This window comes from Tetrao urogallus (assembly GCF_951394365.1).
Source record: "Tetrao urogallus genome assembly, chromosome: 1".
In the NCBI taxonomy this organism is placed as follows: Eukaryota; Metazoa; Chordata; class Aves; order Galliformes; family Phasianidae; genus Tetrao; species Tetrao urogallus.
This window is the reverse complement of record NC_136813.1, coordinates 165,680,299-165,703,554: the sequence shown is the minus strand read 5'-3', so window position 1 is coordinate 165,703,554 and position 23,256 is coordinate 165,680,299. Positions and strand designations below refer to the sequence as shown.

General features: G+C 40.3%; 2 protein-coding genes across 2 annotated transcripts; one reads left to right on the top strand and one right to left on the bottom strand.

The window, feature by feature from the left end:
* Positions 1-659: 659 nt before the first annotated feature.
* On the bottom strand, positions 660-3,308 carry DNAJB9 (DnaJ heat shock protein family (Hsp40) member B9; the record flags this gene model as incomplete). Its single annotated transcript, XM_079539082.1, has 2 exons — positions 660-1,093; positions 3,092-3,308. The coding sequence occupies 2 exons, from the start codon at positions 3,306-3,308 to the stop codon at positions 660-662; spliced, it is 651 nt and encodes a 216-aa protein (XP_079395208.1).
* A 3,475-nt stretch (positions 3,309-6,783) lies between these two features.
* On the top strand, positions 6,784-13,454 carry THAP5 (THAP domain containing 5; the record flags this gene model as incomplete). Its single annotated transcript, XM_079537136.1, has 3 exons — positions 6,784-6,866; positions 11,395-11,584; positions 12,373-13,454. The coding sequence occupies 3 exons, from the start codon at positions 6,784-6,786 to the stop codon at positions 13,336-13,338; spliced, it is 1,239 nt and encodes a 412-aa protein (XP_079393262.1). The 3' UTR covers positions 13,339-13,454.
* Between the last annotated feature and the right edge of the window lie 9,802 nt (positions 13,455-23,256).

The window sequence follows — 23,256 nt, the reverse complement described above, 5'->3', positions numbered from 1 at the left end:
CATCAATAGCCCTTAAGTGAGTGAAGGGTTATTCATATCCTCAACCTACATCACTCTCCTAGGTGATGAACAATCTTAGTATATTTCCTTTTTCATTTGTTTTTAAGTTGGAATATACATGCTTTGTTTCTAACAGATTTGCAATGCTGGACAAAGTTGCAAAGACAAAATTTTATTTCCGCTGCTATTTTGTGCAAATTGTTGAACTTGTGGACTAAGTCCACATTCAGTAAAAACCACTACCGAAAATCTGAAAGGCATAATAAAAAAAGCAGCACTTCAGAATAAAGTATCACCACTGCTAGAAATCCATGCACCAGTAACTCAAACATTCCTGAATTGGCATACAAGAATTATATTATATTTCTAAAATTAAAAAAAATATATCATATGATGAATTTACTGAGTGCTTACTAAATTGAAATACAAAATTTCCTCTGTTGCAAGATTATTTCTCTCCTCTTTTAAGTAGTTACTGAGGCGTTTAGCTCTTAATTGCATGTTGTTTCTATTCTGAGAATTAGTTCCATCTATAAATTCTTTATAGCAGTTAAGTGTTTTTAAGAATACACAGTTCAAAGATCTCTTTCCATATTAGCACATAACCAAGGAGAATTATGGAGGCATCGAAAGAAGAAGAGATGAAAAGAAAGGAAACATTATTGTCCAGAACAGTCTGTGTATGTAGTAACCATGTTTCCTCGTCTCTGAGTGACAGTCCTGCAGTGCTTGCTGGATCCATGGAACCTGTTGTCAGTTCGCACTGCGTGTCGGTGTGCATTTTCAAAGTCACTAAAAGAAAACATCTTTTCCATATTTTCAAACACATCATCAAACAGTCCACCTCCAAAGGAGAACTCCTGGAAAGAACGTCTTTGCCGATTGTGAGCTTCCCGATGACTTCGGAAGTGATTTTCAAAGTGCTTTTTCGACCGTGAGTATTGACTGAACAGGTCATAGTCTTTGAACAGATCATCAAAGTTGAAGTTAAATGATGACTGATGAAATGGGCTTCCATTACTTCCTTGTCCTCCGTGACGGCCAAATTGATCATATTCTCTTCGTTTATTCTCATCTGATAATGTTTCATATGCTATTTCCAATTCAAAAGAAAAAAACGTTTTAAAATGTCAATTGCATGCACATGAAGACTACAACCAAACAAACACACAGAACGGCCTTTCCCCCCTCCTGCAATGAGATATCCTCCAAGCTAGACTTTAATTGAATGCTCAAGTCCAATCAAGATTAATATTTAACTTCCTACAATCCAAAATCAGTTGTTTCAAATTAATTACAGCTATTTACTTATAGTAATAGTTATACTATGATGGCAGATTACAGCCTCAAGATTTTTAATTCACAAAACACTGTTTAGCTAGCAATAAAGATTATTGCTTATATTTGAAAGAAAACAGCAGCAAGATATGGCAATGCAAAAGACTGAAGGTAAGAGGATGTGCTAGAAGCTCTCCCTGAACAAGTAAATTGCCTGCTGCATTCTTATCACAGAAACAGTGCAGTATCTGCAAAGCTACTTGCAGGCAGACATTAAGCACTAGCTATGCAGGACTCAGAATTAAGTGATAAGCTAAACATTAAAGGCAAAAGTAAAACAAAGGAAATGAATTACTTGTCTAAACTCTCAACATTTCAGAAGCTTAACAATAAACCTACATTTCTTGATTGGGTATTACCAAAATGGAATTAGATTTCCATCTGTTCCTTGGTCCAAAACTACAGCTACAGCTGTTTCAAGGCAGAAACTGACATATAAAATACTCCTTGTAATTAGAATATGCATTTCGAGCACTACCACTTTCTTACCTGTCAAGGGTTTCCCAATTTTTCTATACAGCTCAACACATACTTAGAACTCCCACTTCCTCCTTTAGCACTGTAACAGCTGCCGTTTCTAAAAAGACCACCCTTTCTTTTAACTACATTATTACCCTTCTCTCAAAGTAACTGTTCTGTAGACAAGAAGATAAAGCTCACAGTTGAGAGAAACACACAAGATGGATGGATGTGATAAAAACCTACAGGGAGCATAAGTGAGAACATCTTATTCTTCAGCAAACCTTGTCATGTTCTTGGTTATTCACTTCCACCAATGTATTTTCATCACAGAACACTCATGAAAGGTGCATTCTTAGGATAGTTCAGGTTGGAAGTGACCTCTAGTTTACTGCTCTGCTCAATTAAGTCAGTTATGAGATCAACCTAGTTCCTCAGAGCTTTATCTTCTCATTCCTGAAAAGTCTGCAAGGATGGAATGTGCACAGACTGTCTGGGCAACCTGTTCCAAGCGTTGCCCACCCCCTAGGCAAAGAAAGCTTCGCCTTGTAGCCACAACGAAACTCCTGCGCCTAATGTCTCTTGTATTTCCACCACAAGCCACCAAAGAGCTTTTCTGAAGGTTTTTTTTGTTTCTTCTTGAAGCCCTAGTAATCCTGAGCTGGATCTTATCAGGCAGATCAAAGGTACAGTCACTGAAGTAAACTCCTAGGGCTAAAGTTGTCCTACTCCCACATACTCTTGTGAAAAGAGACTTCAGCCTAGAAGTTCAGTAGGCAGAAATGCATAAACTGCTTAAGAGGCCTGCCTACATACAAAAACAGACATGAGTCAAATACTGACACGTGACATTTGCCACCACAAAAAGTAAAAATATATACATTTTTCTTGTCTTATACACTAAAGCAGTATACTTAAGTTAATGTATTTGTTCATAGATATAATTATTGAACAGAATAACAGAACAGCTTATGTCAGAATGGACTCAAGGATCACCCAGTTCCACCTCCTCGTCATGGGTAGGGCTGCTACCAGATCAGACTGCTTAGAGCCCTGCATCCTGGCCTTGAACACCTCCAGGGATGGGGCATCCACAGTTTTCTGGGCAACCTGTTCCAGTGCCTTACCACTCTCTCAGTAAAAAACAAAAAACTGCCATACCATCTAACCTAGATCTCCCTCTCTTACAGTTTAAAACCACTCTCCCTCTGTCCTATCACCATCTGCCCATGTAAAAAGTCAATATACAAGCCATGTGTCCAGTTATTTTAAGATTAAGGTTAGTATACGTTACCTTCAGCAATTTCTCTAAATTTTGCTTCCGCACCAGGACTCTTATTTTTATCTGGGTGGTATTTCATCGCCAGTTTGTGAAACGCCTTCTTGATCTGGCGGTCAGATGCATTTTTCGGAACTCCTAAGATATCGTAATAGCTCTCTGTAGCCAGTATTAGCTCAGTTATCATCAAAATGCAGAGAGCAAATGTGAAGATAGATTGCATAGTTGCCATTTCTGTGGTTTCTAGAAAGAAAAAATAAACATACTCAAACAAGTTATTTCAGGTTCCACAGCAACTTAAAGAAAAGGTACAACTATAAGCTGAAAGAGTATGACGTGTATTTTTCATGAGTCACTCTGACCGATATGTAAACAAGTTTTTTCACACATGTTAAAAAGCTCCATCCTTTAACTTTATAATCAAAAAATACACGAATGGAAATCCTGCAAATTCATATTCCACATCTATCACAGATTACTGCTATGTTTTGCTGGGTTTTTTTTGTTTGGTTGGTTGTTGTTGTTGTTTTTGTTTTTAAAACATTACCTATGCATTCCCTCAGCAGCTAGAAACTGGACTATGAATTAAATTCACAATGCCTTTCACTGCAATAACAAACAGTTTATGCTGACATACCTGGACTAACATCAAACTAAATCTTGAGTACTAGGATCATAAACGCAGTGGCTCTGAATTACAGTGCAATTTTCAAAATATACTGAATATACTGGCAGAACAATTCACTGATGAGCTTGAGCAACAATAAGAATCTGAAAACACAGCAGGACTAAAAATCAACTTTAAACCAAGATTGTTAGACACTAATGCTCAACTTCAGGTCATTTAACTGGCCTACGTCGAACACAATAAAAGCAGAACACTCATCTAGAGTACAGAGTTCAGACAAATAGATAAAAAACTTCTTCCACTGCTTACAATAAGCTGGACTTAATTTGCTTTCATAATAGGCTGTGCTTGAAATAAAAACACCTATCAAACCTCTGATAAAAGGAATTTATCTGATAAATATCACTGCATAAATAGGTTTACACACCCAATTCTCAATGCATTAACTGAACTCAAAAAGCAGTTCCCTACACAAGGCAAAATATGCTGCCATTTGCTGAAAGTTTAATAAGCGAATCTTACAGTCTGAGCATCACAAAAGCTAGCATCCTTTAACTTTAGCTGGTACACAACTCAAACATTTGTTCTTCAAAGTCTTTTAAACAATGTGTATCAGGTAAATGAGACAATTGAGCCTTTAAATAGGAAGCCCCTCTAAACTAAATTCATATACAAGCACAAAAAAAACCATAAAAAAAAAAACACGTTTCTAAGAGATAGGTCAAGGGGCTAAAATGAATGTAGTGAGGTCAGAGCAAAAAGCTCATGGAAGATTAACGTACCCATGCCCTCTTAAGCATTTATTTGGCTAGCAGCCTGCATGATATCAAGTGTTATGGAGCAGCAGTCGAAACAAATTGTATTTTCATCAGTATATCTAGACACCAAATGGGCAGTTCTTTGCCTTACTCTTCTTGCATGACACCAGACAGATTTTCAGCACAAGAAGCTTCCCACATTTTTCCACATATTCTTTCCCACCAGTTCACTCATCTGAAACTTTCCCACCTGGACATCAAGACCTACACACACATCCATCCCTCCCCACCTTCTGTGCTTTCCTTCTGCTTTGCACATACAGATTTGTCTTCTTAATGTGCCAGAGACCAATTATGTATGCAGAGACCAATTATGTATGCACAATGTGAGGAATATGAGGAAACAAAGACATGCTGCTCCATTCTCCTGGAATGGCAGGGAGGTGGCTGACCTCCCTGCTTCTACTATTAAACACTAAATGGAGCTGAAGAGTTGTCTACCTTCTTCATTAAGGACAAACTCTCTCAGAACCCATGATTTCCAGTCCGAGAACATCAAGTCACTCACTAGTTTTTTGCTCTGCACAAGCCTCTCCATTTATATTACTCTTTATAAGAATTACACTTAGGTTTCTCTTTCACTACAGTTTTACTTTAGGATTTTGGCAATGCCATTCTATGCTCCATTGCTCCTAGTTCTACTTAATTTTGCATGGGCTTTTTCCCCATTAATTTGTGAAGTCAATCAAAAATTTCTTTGCATTCAAGAAGATGCTCCTGGAAAGCTCTCAAATCTTTTAAGCCAGAAAGAAAAAAGAGAGGCTCAAATGAAGCGATACAACAAATGAAAATCAAATATAAATGGAACTCAAACGTAAACAGCGTTTTATCCTAAGTCCTGTATTTAGATAACATATTTTGAATTAATCAAAGATATTGGATTTTTTTCCCCCAGAGAACAGCTGTTTGATATGCAGTCAGCATCTCAGTGGTGCTATTGCCAATTAAGACAAAACTAAAGGCCAGGTTTGACTTCCCACTATTTTCACAACTGCTTTCATAACGAAGTCTCCTTTAAATACTTACTCCGCATGTTTCTTCTCCCTCAGCTTCCCCAGCAAAGGGAAATGTTTCACTTTCTAGGCTTTCTCCAGTAATTATGAATTCTCAAATAAGTTCTACAAGCTGCCTGGCATTAAGCTTATTCAACAGAACAGCCCCCCACAGCTACAGTGCAGAACACTATTAGGAGCCAGATTTTATTTGGGTACATCTAGCAACAAAATGGGAGGTTTTATGAACACGGATTAAGCACTTCACTCTATTAGATAAGTAATTACAGATCTCAACTGCTATTCAGCTCGGTGCAAAAGCACAGTAACGTCTATCAGAAGCACTGAAGACATGACAGTGATCAATTGGTTATCAGTTTATCAGTAGTGCGGGTTTCATCCAGGCATGGCAGGCAGCGTTTGTCACAAGCAGAAAATAGAGCAGCCCCTTCCAGCTCGCAACGCCAGCTCCCCATTTATTTCAACGCTCGTCAAGTCTCGCACGCTCATAAACCCCGCACATCACTGCTCTGACTACGTACAGCGCGAGTTTCATTTCGCGTTACTACCTTCGCAAGCGATGTGTTACCGGCAACAAAGTTCCCCAAGTTTCCCCGTGGCTGCCATTAGGAGTAATGCGATGATTCAGCCCGCCCCGCGGCCAGCACAGCCCTCCTGCAGCCCCCTGCAATCGGATTCTCCCAGCCTCTCTCCCCCCCGCCCGCAGGAAGACCCTGAGTTGAGGGTAACAGAGCGCGGCCGGACGCTGCCCCAAGCCGGGCTACAGCGGGCGGGCCTACCGAGGAGCCGCAGCCCAGAGGAGCGAACAAACCCACCGCAGGAGGCCCGGCGACCCCGCACCGCCCCCTCAGCGCCTCGTAACCCTTCCGCTCCCTCCGCGCACCGCCACCCCCTTCGCCTCCTCCCAGCCCTCCAGCTGCAGCCCCGTCGCCCCTCACCTCGCCTCACCTCGCCTCGCCTCAGCGCCGACCCGCACTGAGGCCGCTGCCCCGCAGCGTCTCGCGCCACTCCCCCCCAACAGCCACCAGCGCGCGCGCAGTGCGCCCCTTCGTGCCCCATCGGCCGTTCCTACACGAAGCGCTCCGCCATTGGTCCGCCGGCGCCACGTGACGCGGGGCCCTTGCCGGGCGGGGCGTTCCCCGGCACGAGGGGCGGGAGCGGTGGCCGTCGTCCCAGTGACCGCCGCCCCCGGCGCCCCCGCCGCCGCCGCCGCCTGGACGGTTCCGGGCCCCGTCCGGCCGCGACGCCATGCCTCGGTATTGTGCCGCGTCCTGCTGCAAGAACCGCGGCGGGCAGAGCGCCAGGGACCAACGCAAACTCAGCTTTTACCCGTGAGTAAGCGCGTAGGGGGACGGGGCGCCGAGCCGCCCCCGGAGGTGGCGAACTGCGGGTGGGCATCGCTGGGTGAGGCCCGACCCTCGGGAGAGCGAGAAGCCGAGCGGGGCCGCGGGAGGCGACGCTCGTGCTTACAGACCGGGGCTGAAAGGATGAGGGGAAGGTGTCGAAGTGCCATCTGCGCCGCCGCCGCGCGGTTCGGCTCTCCTCGCTCTGGGGATGCTTCGACGGGAGCCGCGATGCCGGAGGCGTGGGCTGGGGGCAGCCCCGAGCCTGGCTGCCTGCGAGTCCCGTCCTTCGCGGGAAGCGTCACCGCTACAATCGCTGTCTGGTCTGCGCTGCAGTCAGGAGCCTTGGTGGGCGGATGGAGGCCGCTGGGCTGCCTGCAGGCTCACCAGCCTGCTTATCAAAACAACTCCTTGCTGGTGTCGGTCCCAGAGCTCAGCGCACCGGCGTCAGCCCTGGGGGAGGGAAGGGGGGAGGGGTGTAGCAAAACGTTGGTGCGTTTCTGCTGAAGGAAAACACAGTGAGCAGCTGTTTGTACGGGGAATTTTCTAGCATTTAAAAAATATAGATCGAGGAATCGATTTCACAGTCAACTGGAAAAGCTTGTTTTGATATGACTCTCTAAGTTTTAGAATATCCCAAGTTGGAAGAGACCCATAGGAATGATTGAGTCTGACTGTTGGCTTCTCACAGGACCACCCAAAAATCAGAGTATATATGTAACAGTGCTATCCAGACACTTCATGAACTCTGGTAGCCCAGTGTCATGATTACTGCCCTGGGCACAGCCTGTTGCATGCCCAGTGCCCTGTGGTGAAGAACTTTTTCCTAATCCCCAAACTGAGCCTCCTCTGATGCAGCACCATGCTGTTCCATTGAGCCCTGTCACAGAGAGCAGAGATCAGCCCCTGCCCCTCTGCTCCCTTCCTGAGGAAACTGTAGGTTGTCATTAGGCTTCCTCTCAGTCTGCTCTTCTCTAGGCTGAAGAAACCTAAGCACACTGTTGATTCATGTTCAACTTACTGTCAACAAAGACCCCCAGTCTCTTTCAGCAGGGCTACTTTAAACTAATTCAGGGTCTGCTGTGATAGAGCAAGGAGAAATGGTTTCAAGCTTAAGGAAGGTAAATTTAAGTTAGATATAAGAAAAAAGTCTTCTACGGTGAGGGTGGTGAGGCACTGGAACAGGTTGCCCAGAGATGTGGAAGATGCCCTATCCCTGGAGACTTTCAAGGCAAGGCTGGATCAGGCCCTGGGCAACCCGATCTAGCTGTGGTGTCCCTGTTGATTGCAGGGGAGCTGGACTAGTTGATCTTTAAAGGTCCCTTCCAACTTTAAGGATTCTATGATTCTGACTTGTAAGTTTGTTGCAGTCATTGTTATTCCAGGATGAAGAGGGCCATGTAGGAATACCCACAGGAAGACAGCTTTGAAAAGGGCTTTAGTTTCAATTGAAGGAAACTAGGTAACCTTGAATGTATATAGCACGTGATACAGCAGTACATGTTATCACCATAAAATGATCATGAAAATGAGTGGAAATAAATTATTTATATTGCTTTAGGGAATGTGAGTGCCACATGGATAATCAGAACAAGTTTGAGTTATGGTACATATTTGTATTCAAATGTATGCCATCAATACAAAGATGATTTCAAATACACAGCTGTTTTATGCAGCCATTGAATTGTGCTGTGTTATGAGTAACACAGTCCTGCAGAAGAGGTGCTGAGACTCATTCACAACAGAGAACAGGTTCTGATGATGGGGCAAGGGGGCATTGAGAGCAAGAGCAAGTTCTGGTAAAGTTACTCTTTGGCTAAAATAACAAATTTTGCTGTCTGACCTCATCTCTCACTGTGGGTTTTTTGTTTGTTTGTTTCTCGATCTGAAGCTGCCTGATGGTACAGAAGGCAGTGGGTGCTGTGTTGCTACGGTTCTGGCAAAGGAATCAAACACTCTCAAGGCCTTCTTGAGAGGCTGTGCTTGGTGACGTCACCTTCAGCTGAAAGACGTCATCCTCTTACTGAGAAATTTGTTTGGACTATGTAGAACCATCCTGGGCTAAACTCTGTTATTGATGAAACGTGCTGTATAATGTATGTAGCGTTGCTACTGGGTGCACACAGTCTAAGCAGACAGAATTTGAAAAGACCAAGCCTCTCACCTGTCCTCGAGAGGTTACGTAGGTTTTGCTAGCACTGTTCTGTGCATTCCTGCATATACTCTGAGCCAAATGGATCATCAGTTTGCTCTCTGTTCTTGGTAACTTGGAATTTTAAATGGCAACAAATATGAAAGATGGGGTAAGAGATGGGATAAGAAGAACTGCACATTCATCCCATAAATCTCAGATATCTTTCTCTCAAAATCAGCTAAGTTTGGAGTTTTAGGACATTTGTGGGTCTGCAGAGGGGAGTTATTGCCATGTGTGACTATTGAGGAAACCTACAGGCTCAGAAGTTCAAGGGTTTGCCAAGAGTTGACCTTTCATAGAATTTGTGTGGCACGTAACCTCTTGCCGCTCTATGCTCTCTCTTCAGCTTTGTGTGAGCACCTTACTTATGAACAATTTTTTTGCACACTGAATTTGGGTTAATGTTACTGTGGTGTATTTATGTACGGTAATAAATACTACTAAAAGAATTGGTTGCTAATTAAAAGGACAAATCATCTATTTAGATAGTAAAACTGCTTTAATGAAGCTACAGGCACTTGTTAACATGTGGATGTTGTCCTTCACACTGCCAGTATCTGATTCTCTTTACGTCCTACGGTTACGGTCAGGTCAGATTTGATGACCCAATGAATTTGTCATTTATGATATAATTTATTCAGAAGCATAGGTTTTTCTTTTTTTTTTTTTTTTTTTTTTTCTTTTTTTTTTTCTTTTTTGGTTTTGTTTTTTACTGTTATTATTCATGACAGCTCTGCTGTGAAAGACTTAGGGATTGTGGAAAGATGAAAAATCTAACATCTGCCAGCAGTTTGTACTCACAGCTTAGAAGGCCAACTGAATCCTGGGCTGAATCCTGGGCTGCATCAGAAAAGCAGGGAGAGGGAGGTTATTGTCCCTCTCTACTCTGCCCTTGTGAAACCCCATGTGGAGTACTGTGTCCGGGCTTGGGGCCCCAGCACAAGAAATATCTCTTGGAGTGGATCCAGAGAAGGGCACAAAGACTATCATAGGGCTGGAGCACCACTCCTACGAAGTCAGACTGAGGGAGCTGGTCTTGTTCAGCCTGGAGAAGAGAAGGCTCTGGGGAGACCTTGTGGTCTTCCAGTATTTAAAGGGAAATTATAAATAGAGGGAATCAACTTTTTACATTGGTAGATAGTGGAAGTACAAGGAGGAATGGCTTTGAACTAGAAGAGGAGTGATTTTGATTAGATGTCAGGGGAAAATTTTTCATTCAGAGGATGGTGAGGTGCTGAAACAAGTTGCCTGGAGAGGTTGTGGATACCCCGTCTCTGGAGGTGTTCAAGGCCAGGTTGGGTGGGACATTGAGCATCCTGGTCTAGTGTCTAGCAGTCCTGCCCACGGCTGGGGATTGGTACAAGAGCTCATAGTGTTCTGGATGTTTATACTGCCATTACCATAATAACTTGGCTTTTCATACATCATAACAAGCATGTAGTTTCTCTTTAACTTTTGTGTATTGTTATTCATTGAGTAAACTACACATCTTTGCTCATTTTGTTTTAATTTAGTTCTCTTTCCCACATAATTTGACTGCTTGCATATACTTTCAAAATCAATTTTTTTATATACATATTTCAATAACACTGTATAGTCTTCATTTTCAAGTAGGTTAGATGGTTGCAAAGCTAGTTATGGATTACACAGCATTGGATACTGAACACTGTGAGAAAGCTGAAGTTCTGAAACAATATGGAGAAATATTTTGTTTTGGTGTGTATTTATGTCTTTAACGAAAGTTAAATCCTACAGTGGAAATATTCACACTTCTAAGTGATTCGACAGTCGTAAGTATGATGTACACTAAGCAGTACTTCGTTAAACAAAACAAAACAAAAAAACCTAAAGTTTTTTATGCTTAACTTGTACAGTAAGATTAAAAAAATAAAAGCTCCACAAATAGTATTATTAGAGTAAGGACTAGATCTTACATTTTCTTAATGAAATGAGTATTTCCTGGCATCAGGAGAACTTTTTGAGCAAGCATTACGGACTTGAGAGGTTTGGACACACTAGCCTAAAGGTCTGTAGTCCTTAGCCAGAAGAAAACAATAGAAATTCTGCTGGACTCTTGAGCTGATATCCACCAGAAATCATTTGGTTGAATAGTGGATTAACATGTAAGTGACAATATTTTCTGAGGGAGGGAGGAGCTGGATTAAAATGAAAAAGAAAGGAGTTGAATTCTCTGAACGGAATTCAAATAAGGAAGGACAGTCTTGTAAGAAATAATAAGATGCTCTTTGGTTTCTTTTTAACATAGAGAAACTTCTAAAAAATAACATTTTTTTGCTTCCCCCCCCAACTGTTTTAAAAAAGATTTCCACTTCATGATAAAGAGAGACTTGAGAAATGGTTGCGGAACATGAAACGCGATGCGTGGACTCCGAGTAAGCACCAGCTTCTGTGCAGTGATCATTTTACCCCTGATTCCCTTGATGTGCGATGGGGTATAAGATACTTGAAACACACAGCTGTACCAACAATTTTCTCTTCCCCAGATGACGAGGTAATGTTTTCCTATCTTTTTTACAATAGCAGAAATCTAACCAACTGTTTCTGCAATAATATGTTCTAGTTATCTTTAATATAATCACAGTTTGTTTTAAAAATAAAAGTCTCTCCATCAAAATATTTTGTTAATGAAACTGACACAAAACTAGCATGTAATTCCATACTGTAAAGGAAAAACAGCTGCTTTGACTAGAGGTTCAGTATTGTTTTATAACTGGAAATTGAAGAAATATATCCTTTAGGAAGAAAATGATTTCCTATGAGACTATTATATTTACTGTGCAATTATTCCTTATAATCGAATGCTTTTTTAAAGCCTTCTATTAACAAACTGTACATATTTACTGACTACAGAATATTTTATTTTCAAACTCCATGTTTCTTATTCCTGTTAATAGCCTCTCAAGCACTTGTAGGCTACTGAAGATATGCTACAAAGGCTGTTCCATCTGTCCCGTGACAGAGCTGTGAAAAAATATACTGAATATTTTTGTTTCAGTGACTGCCCTTAAAAAGCTTGTTTGGATACTGATCTTAAATCTAATCATGTGGTGATATAGCTTACTGTTCTGTGAGTTTTTATCTTTTCTTCTGCTATTGATAAGTTCTCCCTGAGGTAGACTGCCTGACTAAAAAATAGTTGCTGAAACAACTTTGTTGCACCGTTATGGATCTTTAATATGTGTGTATTGAATACAGTGTTTCAGTTGTAATAAGGAATGGTAATCAGTTTTTCTAGTTACATGGCATAATTTTTTGTGATTTTTTTTTTTTCTCCTTCAGGAAAAAGACTCTTCTCAAAACAGCCCACAAGAGATAAAGAGAGAAGTCCTGGAAGAAACCACTAAAAATGTTGAGTCTAAGAAAGTTCCCTTATCACTTGAACTTTGTACACCAAAGAAAAGTTCTGTAACTGCAGAAGACCCAGATAAAAAAGAAGTGATTTGCTCAACTGTATTGAGTAAATCTTTACAAGTACAGAAACTACAACTTGAAAACAGAGAAGACTTTGAAACAGACAGTATCATTCTTGGTAATTCATCTCAGCAGTGTATACTTCAACCTGAGCCTGTTTTAATGGCAGCAGCAGACCAGAATGTGGAAGCTACTGATGTTCATGCTTCTGTAGAAGTTCCAGTAAATTGTACAGCTACAGTCTTGCAGTTTTCAGACCCTGACTACTTGAATTCATCTGTGAAACTGAAAAATACTTTGGGTTCAGTTACTGACTATTCACTTGAAAATCCAAACTCTCATGTTGTAGGCTGTTCTGTTGAAGTGCAACCAACAACTGAAAATGCAGTTTTGGTCAGTACAGTCACACAAACTTTTGAACAACTCAATGGAAGCGAGGAATCTGTCATTGCTATCATTGTACCAGCTGAGAGTCCAAAAGAGCCTGAAATAATAAACAGATCTTTCTTGCCTGTTAAACAAGAATTTCTTGACACAGAAGAAGCAGAAACAGATAATTCTCTGCATATGAATGCATATAATGGAATTGAAATATTACAAACTGAGCACTCATACTGCAAACAAGACGTAGACAGAGAGCATCTCTGGCAAAAAATTTCAAAGCTCCACTCTAAGATAACTCTACTTGAAATGCAGGAGGTAAAAACTCTGGGGAGACTCAGGTCCTTGGAAGCTCTTATTGGACAATTGAAGCAAGAAAACCTGCTTTCTGAAGAAAAGCTCAAGATCGTAGAAAACTGCTTCACGACACTTGAAGTGACTATGATACAGTGAAGGCTTTGAATGGTTGCTCTTAAGTATCTTTTTAGCTTCTCTGACTGTCCTTTTGTACAAATTAACTTTTGTTTCAGTCATGATATTTTAAGTATTTAATGCAAACTGTGTGAGCAGCAAATGTTCTTTAAAATGTTACATCAACCTCTGCAAATCTTAGCTGGTAGACAGTTGCCCATAAAATGTGACTTGCAAGTGAGTTTTAAAAGAAAAACAAAGCCTGTCTTGTTAAAGCGTATGAGGTGAATCAGTAAAAATGAGTCAAGCTTTTCCAGGTGAGGCTTTCCTGAGACATGCAGGTTTTGCATTTGGAACAGTAGCATTAGAATGGATTTTCATAACTGTGTAGAATGGACAATTATGAAGCAGTTGTTTAAAAAAGAAAAAATTGTCCTGATTCTCTTTCACATGAGTAAAGAGGTATGTATTACACATTGTCCAGTGGAGCCACCATTACTCTTTAGTCTTTTTCTGTCTAGTGTTCATTGATAGCTTTTGTATACTTTGACCCTATTAAATTTTTCTTCAATAAATGCTGTGTCCTTTCATTTCATTTAGTGTTGTTTAGTTGTTTGGGTTTTTTTGTTTTTTTGTTTTTTTTCCTAAGATAGCATTATTAGAATGAACAGATCGTTCTCCTCTTTTTGGAATGTTGGAATATTCTACTCAAATGGAAGGAATTATCTTAAGATAGTGACTGTTTTATGATTAAAGAGGAAAGTTGTAAATATTCAGTGATGCTATCTACTCAGCTTTGATGATCATGCAACCTAATGTATAAATTTATAGATCCTTAATAATACACTGAAGAAAGCAACGTTTTGCAGAGCAAATTGCTGTAAAAGTAGGAGTGCACTGTTTTTCTGTAAGTTATTCTTTGAAAAATTAATTATGAGTTTAAAAATTTGGTCCGCTTTATTGATACTATGAACTGTTTCTAGTGCACAGGATATGAATGTGTTGGAAATGTAGTGATAATCTATTTTGAGGGAAATGAATTTTTTAAAATACTTACTGCTTATTCTGTCAGCATGCCAACCCTTAAGAGTTAGAATTTTGATGTGCAATGATTAGTGTTCTTCAGGAACTTGTAGGTACTTTCCTATATTCAGATGTCCTCACCCAACATCAATTCAGTGTAGGATTGGATCTAATGTGTTCCTCTGCAGTCAATTGGCTGCGTTCCCTGTCAGTTGCATTCTGCATCTGGAGAATTTTGTTAGTTAAGTAATTGAGGATCAAGCAGCATGATTTACAAATCTTGACAAAACTAGTCAAATTTCACAAAAATTCCCAGTATTAATACTAAGAATGCTATTTTTTGGCATAGATATCTTTAAAGTTGGGGGAAAATAAAAGATATTTTCCTTTTGTTAGGGAGTTTATTGGGGATAGCAGAAAGGTTCTGTATTTTTAGAAGCACTCACCAAGCCTACAAATTTCTTTGTAGGGTGGTTTGAACCAATGGGACCTGGGGGGACATAAATGGCCCTCTGCATACAACTTCTTATGCCAGATAGGTTCAGGTGAGAAAAGCTAGATGTAGGCCTTAATGACCTGTTACCCTAAATACTACCCAAAGTAACTGCTGCTCTTTTAAAAAGCAGGATATTATTTGCTTTATTTTTCAATGGTCTTTTTTTGAAAGTTATTTAACATTAGAATAGATGTTAAATACCATAACATTCTATTAACCTTATGTTTTCAAGCAAGACTTTACATATTTAGGTTAAAATTTACCAGTTTTCTTAATCCTGAATTTTCTGTCTTGTTCTCTGTGTCAGATCATGGTGCATCTCATCTAGGTTTGTGGTTTCTGCAGCAGCAGCCAGCATTGCATATTTAACTTACAATAAACAAATAAAGACAGAAATTGAAAGCAATCATTTTATATGCAGCATTTCTCAGGGCCAGTCCTACGGTGATGAAGAGCCCGAACCACCACAAAACAATGTGCAGCTTGAAGGAAAACCAGAATCAGGACTGTTCTGAAATCACTGCTGCAAATTTATTCTGACAAATTGTTTTGGACAAAGAACTTTGTATATTTTGAAACAAATTTAGTATTATAGCTGACTTTTTTTGGAAAATATAGTTAGGGGCTTGGCTTCAGCAGTATGCTGACACTTACTTACTCAAGCTAATCATTATAAACAAAGAAATGTGCCACGTGTGCTATGCTGAATAGCCACACATCGCTAGTTAAATGCTACATGCATGTCTTGTTCTCAGTGTCTCCTAATCATAAAGCTGTATAAATTTTTATACTAAACTTCTTGTACTCTCAAAGGAGCTACATTAATCCTTGAGATCTTAACTGGTATCGTATTAGTAGATTGAATCATTGAAACTTTTGTAATGTATCAAACTTATTTTGATCAAAATCATCTTACTTATCTTTTTGATAACTTTACATTTGCATCAACGTTTTTTATCTTGACTACGTGCTTTCACCGATGTAATTACTTTGACATTTCCAATTTTAGCATGTCAACTGTTTAATATCTCTTTTGAACTTTTAAGCTGTGTTTGTTTTCTTCTGGCTACTGCAGGAATTTGGCATTTGGCTTCCTCGTACACCTTCATTTAAATTCCACCAGTCCTATTAAGCTAACAGATGAGCAGTGTATCTCCATATGGAATCAACCGATGCCCATTTTTCCTAGTTTTTCATTTTCTTTACAAATGGATTGTGAAGTTTTATTTAACTCAATCTGAATGCAGTAGAGTTACAGGGGTTATTTTCTTTCTGGCAGGCTAATGAGTATCTGGGATTTCTTCCATCAGTAGTGACTGCACTCTTCCACGCTTCATGAGCATTCATTAGGAGTCTGTCTAGACCTCTCATTAGACGTCTTCAGTTACTCTCCTTTACCTTGGTAAGATTATAATTATTCTTCCTTCCCAATTAAATCCTCTCCTCTGAACTCTGGCTCCAATTTTAGAAAACTTGGATGCTGTCTCACTATATACTGTCTTTTCACAAACTTGAAGCTACATATGGCATTTTTAAAAACTGCACTTCTGTCCATCTCCTGCCTCCTTCTGCAATAGCCTGATTACCTAGCCGTGCTTTGATCCAAACTGCCTTGTGTTCAACTTGATGCTTTCTCTCACTTGATAATGCTGTTTAATTGCAATGCTTAGCAAAGCAGTGGGCACAGCTGGGCTCTGCCCTTCCATGCTGCAGAGATGTAGTATAACACTGACAAACACCATCACAGCTAGGTGAGCACTCATGCAGGCAGAAATTTTTGGATTCCTACAGCCATAGTTATTCAGTTGTGTCAATGACAGCAGTGGATTTCATGTAGCAGGATGCATTATTCCCAGACTCTGAGTGGATCTTTTACTCTCAGTTGTTTCAAACTTTACTAATAGAATATGGCAAAGAAATCCAGAGCCTGCTCCTGTGGGAAAAAGTACCCAGAGGTACCGGGAAAGACCCAACCTGCTTTCAGAGGAAATCCAGAAGACATTATGAACAGCAGCTTGACAATTCTCTGTCTTCCCAGGCAGAACTAGAAGTTCACATCCACTCTCAAGGGAAGGTGCAAGGGGCAGGCTGTGCTGAGTGACGCAGGCCACTTCCCCGTGTGAACTCCAAAAGCAAGAAGCCATGCACCATATCTGTTAGAAAGCTGGAGAGAAAGTGTCATCTGCACGTCAGAACTCTGCAAAAGATGCTTGGAGCCATTCCATGGAGATGAAAAGGAAAGAATGGGCTTTGGCATTTAGGGTTCCTGCCTGGGAAAAAGCTTCTTTTTTAGGATCCCACGCACCAAGAACTTCTCAAATCTACCGGGAAAACTCAGTAATGCCCTGGGGGGTGGGATGGGCTACTAGCACCAAGGCAGGAGAGAAAGGAAAGAGAAAATGAGATTGTATGCTTTTATGAACTAAAATTAGACTTAAACTTGGACACAATATATTTTCCTTTGCTGAATTAACAGGGGACTTTATGACCAAACACACGCTGATACTTTTAGAATTTTATTCACACTGAATCATGTAAAATACCACCACTCTATTTTCTCCTTTACTGAAATGATTGTGATGATTGTCAGATTTACCAAGCCATTTACTCCTGCTGTGAAGAGATGAATTTCTCCCCGAATATTTTTCCAGAAATAAAACATTAACAATCAGAATTCTACGCAAACATTTTTTTTCCAGTAAGTAATTAAGTATTATGGGACATATTGCTGAAAGTCTGGCACTGTTTTAATATATGCTCTTCCTGCAGAGGTCATTTAGAAGAGTATCTCTGAAAACATAAAACCAATTTAGAAGCCTCATCCATTCTAAGAGGTCAAGCTGTATAGATTATTCTGGAATACATTATTTGTTTTGATTTATATGGATCTCGTATATAGAAAGCAGTGTTCCATATAAACAGCAGGTGGTGCTACTGGTCTGTGCTGTAGAAATCCGCCTGAACATTTCATTTTCATTCTGCTGCCAGAATCCCATGCAAACAGATTAACTATGCAAGGATCTTTTTCCCCCTTATTCTTCACATGTATCTGTAATAAAGTAAGTTATTATCTGAATAAAACAGCATGACTAGTTTTCCTCAGTTTTGCAGAAGTAAAGCTTCAGAGAAGAAACTCATTTGAATTCTGAGCAAAAAAAGATGAAATTCAAGAGCCTTCTGCTCGAGAGAGTGGTACAAAATATATTCATTGTCTCCATGGAGCATGATTGCGTTCCTCATTTGTTGAAGTGGGTCAGTGATTAAAGTTTGCTTCCCTTAAACAGTTTAGCATTGCTTGTTTGCATATTAATCAGGGTAATTATGTGAGTGTTTAATCACAGCCTTCATCGAGAATGTCTGTTTTGCGACACAAGTACTATGGCCATGTTGTTGTAACTGGAAGCTGCATGCACAGTGGTTTTATGCATGACTCCATTCCCTCTTAAGATCTTGTGGAACAGACTTTGTGCTGAGAACACACAATTTCAGCTTCTGTGAACAGTACTGCTATTGGGGAAACATGGTCCTGCATACTCTAGAAAGTTTTTTCCTGCTTATTCCTCTGTTAGTTTCAAAATACAGAAGACAACATGGTGTTACAGTACAGGTCAGAAGTATCTGTGTGGTTTATCTGTGGTTAAACTGCCAGGCAGCATTAACACAGTGCCAACAAAAGCCATGATGCTGTGTGATTTTCTGAATGAGTGGAACAGTTCTACAGGTCAGCCATGGCAAAAACAGATGGTGAAGAAAGCTGTGCCTAGGAATACTCTATGTTTAGAGGCATAAATTTGCCTCAAGGGTAGTTGCAGATACTCTGGGTTTACAGAATGTAGTGTTCAGCCTATTGTTCTCTGATCAAATGCAGCCAGAATCCAAAACCAGAGTAATGGGCCTCCACCACAGCCTCTCGAAAGGAGTCATCTCGCCTGACTCTGGATATCTCTGTCATGAGGTGCTCCTCCATTAAGCAGTATCTAATGTCTCTGTTAAAAAAAAAAAGAACAAATGGAGGAAACGCACATTTATCTACTGATTATGGCCCATAGGATGTTTTAGACAAAAATATTTCATACCTGGAGCTAGCTAAAATGAAAGCCACCTTGTGTTTCGAGAAGTAAATCAGATAGTTGTTAGAAAGCTGTAAGTTAGAAGAAGTAAATCCTAGTTTAAAGGATCTTGACAAGGCAGTTGTTCCAAATTGTGACTTCATGTCCTGCGTGTCAGTGACAAGAGGAAGTTTTAAAAGTTTCTAGAAGGGCTTCTGTTCAGATACATTATGTATGTAGTCCAGGTTGATTTTTTTCTTTCTTCCTTTTTTTCTTTTTTTCTTTTTTTTTTCCTAGTGAGTTTGAAAGAAATCTTTCCATGCAGGAAATTTGGATCAGTAAGAAAACTGATTCAACAGGCACCTTGTTCAGGCAGAGTGTATCTGAGGCATAGTTCTGAGTCCTCACAAGGTGTATATCAGGCATAAAAGCTCTGCATTGCTTCATGAATAACATGAATCGAAAGTCATCAGACATCTTATAGCCCCTTGAGATGGAAAATGACTTTGTGCCTGCTGTAGGCTCAAGTCAAAGCAGCATCAAACACCATGAAAAGGTCTTTTTCAGCAGTGTCTGCTTAGGTAAGCACATTATAGATCATAGATACCATTAGTCTCACCTTCACTCTGAGTCAATAGACCATAAGGCTGCATAAGAATGGGTCTTGGGAGCCCTCAATGACCAGAATGGTGACCATTTGGAGATGGGAAATAATAAAAATATGATGGCTGTAGTTTCGCAACATACGAAATGCATCAAAACCTTTGGATATCATACCAGTCAGCAGATGTTATTAAATGTACATCAAAACCCTTTATTGAGTGTCTTACGTGATAAGAAATCCTGTACTGTGTAGAAATGACTTTGGCTGCAGGGCATTTGCAGAACATCAGCTGCATACCCTTCCTGCCTGTTGACCGCCTGGTGACCAGCCATTGTGACAGCACTGCACTGGTGGGCCTCGACAGACTTACCACCAACTCTCAGAAAATGTCTGCCACTCCACTGTCACCTGGTAAGGGGAAGCATGGCATTTGTTCTCCTCCCTGCCTCCCTGCCTCCCTGGAACCCCAGCCAATACCTGCGAAAAGTCATGCACATCTCACTGGCAAAGCAGTGTCCCATCTCCACTACTGGGTTGGAAAAGGGGAAATTCACTGACCTAGAACAGCAATAGATTAAATTAAATGATTTCTACTTTGATTCTACTGTTCTGAAAGTCCAGGGGTTGAGTGAGAGCCATGTCTGTAGAGCAGATGCCAGAGGGCATATCTGATGCCTTGTGAAATTGTCAGCACCAAATACGTGCTGTGCAGTTTGCTGCTCAGGACCACACCAGGATGCTGCTTTGTGACCCTGTGTGCTGGGTCTCACCCCCAACAGAGCTCTGCCCACACACTGGTGCAAAAGGACAAATACTCAAGGTTTAGCTTTAGGGGCAAAGCTTTGAACAGTGTCAAGCCTTCAGCACAGACTCTATGAAGAAGCAAAATACAGATGGATGCTGGCAACTATCCTTCCTTCCCCCATCCCTTTGGTTTACTTTATATAGAAATAGAGAGGCCGGTAGGCCAATCTACTGAGAACTGCTGCGGTAGAAAATGCTGCACAGAGAAAAACAGGCAGATAATGAGAACAAAAGTATGTTTCACTTACGGGGATTAATTAGAAGCAGTAAGAAATCCCAATTATATTTTTAATTAAAAAATATATTAGAAACTGACACTTATCTAAGAGTTACCACAGAAACATGAGCTCAACCACAGCTGCACTTGAATTGACTAATTTCACAACTTATAAGCACACAGTTCACCATAATGAGATCACAGTCATAAATCCAAATTAAATTGTATTTTATAGTTTTAACATTGAAGTCACAAACTTATTGCTTTAGGGATCCATTGTGTGAGACTACAGTAGGCTTCAGGTATACTTTTTTCTGCATTTAGCATCTGAAAAGAATTACAACACTACCCACAGTTTTTGATGAGTAACATTGTCCTGGCTTCTAACAGTACAAGAAAGTTTCAGGCTCACAAATTAGACAAACTGTTCATTCAGAGAGACCATACTGGGGAACTGCAGGCATCCTTTTCTGACCTTCACTTACAAAGCACAATTACTATGAGAAGGCAGAGCCATGATCTTGTTTTTGTTCACCTTTTGCACTAATCTCATTTCAAGACGTCAGGAACACAGCTTCCTACGCAAAATCCCCAGCCAAGTGGCTGGGAGCCTGCAGCTTGGAGCAGGCAATGCTTTCAGGCTGCATCCCTTTGTCTCAGCCTGAGCTCGCAGTAAAATCAGGTTAAGCACATGCTCAAGGCCTAGTAAGCTGAAATCCTCAGCTTCCTTTGACTCCTCTTTGGCTGGTAAAGTGAATTATTTTCCATCAGTTAGTGTAAATATGTTGGATGTTTTCCTTTCTAATGAACAAGGCATCTTTATAACCTACTTCATTTAAGAGTCTACCCATCATGTCTGAAAGGATTTTGCTGATAATAAATCCACAACTGTGGGGGCTGTACCTGCAACTCCCTCACTGTTGACAACAGATATACAGGAATGGCAGAATAAAGTGCAAATAAAAAAATAAAATACACAACTACAGATGTTTTTGTTTTATTTGATCTGTTTATTTGATAAATAGAGACTGAAAATTGACATACTTTCCCCTCTTCATTAACAGCTGTAGGAATAACGTAACAGTGGAAATCATTGGTTTCCCTCCCAGCACAGGGGACATAAAAGCTGGAAGGATTTTGGAAGCTGTTGTAAGAACTGTCTGTTCTGAAAACACCTGCAGTTTTGCTTAATTTTCTAGTTTCACATTGCAGGAACAAAAACAGCCTAACAGTCAAGAAATATGTTAAGCTTGCCAAATAATATGCCAGGTAGCCATAAAAAATTTCCTTTAGGTTTTAAATAAATACCTTTAAGAGCAATTAAAAAACATGAGTGCAAAGTGTAAGTTTCATTGCATATGAAGTGATGAAATGAGTGTCATGCACTTAAGGTGGATGCAATAGAGAACAAGTGTGAAGTGATGGAGTGAAAGTGCCCTGCCTCTCCTTCTCTCACAGGGACACTCACAAAGGACTCAAAGTACTGTTTTTGCCTAAAAAAAAAAAAAAAAAAAAAAAAAAGTTTTGAAATGACATTGCCAGATAAAATCCTAGTTGCACTAACATCACTCTCTAAGCATAAAAACCAACGTATTCCTATTTCTCAACATCTATGTTCAGCCTGCATTTTATCCTTTCTGAACCACTTTAACAATGGAAGGCAAAGCAGTAATGTAGCACCACGTGGCAGGAGGACATGTCCTGCCTTTTCTTGCAGAGCTGTCTCTAATACTGTGAAGCATTGGCAATCTCTGTTTCATGTTACCTCAGAACTTGGCAGGATCAACAGCCTTTTGGGAAATGTCCTTCACTGCATTCTAATCAGCAGAACTGATGGCTTTGGACACAGAAACAAGTTACCTTTCAGATACCTTTAGCTGTGAATGTCCAAAATAACATTAAGACTGGCACATACACTACAGCCCTGGACTCTGCAGTGCTCTAGAGAAGAAGCAGAACCCAATAATATTTAAGAACTGCAGAAACATTGTCAGCATTAAGCGACTGTTCACTTTGTTTTGCTTCCCAGAGCTGTGATTTTCAAAGGGTCTGAGTGAAAACAGTAAGCCGAAGCAGAGTCACAGATTTTTCAAGTTTAAACCAACCTCACTATTCTTTGTTTACTACACTGATCATTTCTGTTCGTATGTTTGTTTGTTTTCAGTAAAATATATTTTTATTATGAAAGAAATTCCATGAGTAAAGCTTGAAAAGGCAACTGTGTGTTAGACCCCACAATCTGTGGGAAGGTAAACTGGAGGCTTTCTGAAATCTATTACTGCAAATGCAAAAAAAGGATTTTAATGCAAAATAAGAACTTCAAATTTATGCTGTCCTTTCCTCAGCTCCTTTGCAAAGACTAAGATGAAGCCAATGCCAAATTTTCGACATATAGCTTTTCACATTGCTTGCATTCCAGATCTGCCTCCCCCTGCAGCCTACCCTCCAAAGGGAAAGCAACAGATTCTAGAAGCAGTACAGAATAATAGAATCATTAAGACTGGAAAAGACCCTAAGATAATCTATTCAGGTATCAGTCCATCCCCACCATGCCCACTAACCATGTCACCCAATGCCACATCTGCACTCTTCTTGAAGACCTCATGTAGATCTGAAATAAGAGAACAGAAAAATTCACATTTTGTGAACATATTCAGTGCTTTCTGGTTTAGCCTGGTTTAGCATTAAACGTGGAGGTTGGTGGCCCTGCATGTGGCGGGGGGGTTGGAGATTCATGATCTTTGAGGTCCCTTCCAATTCCAGCCAT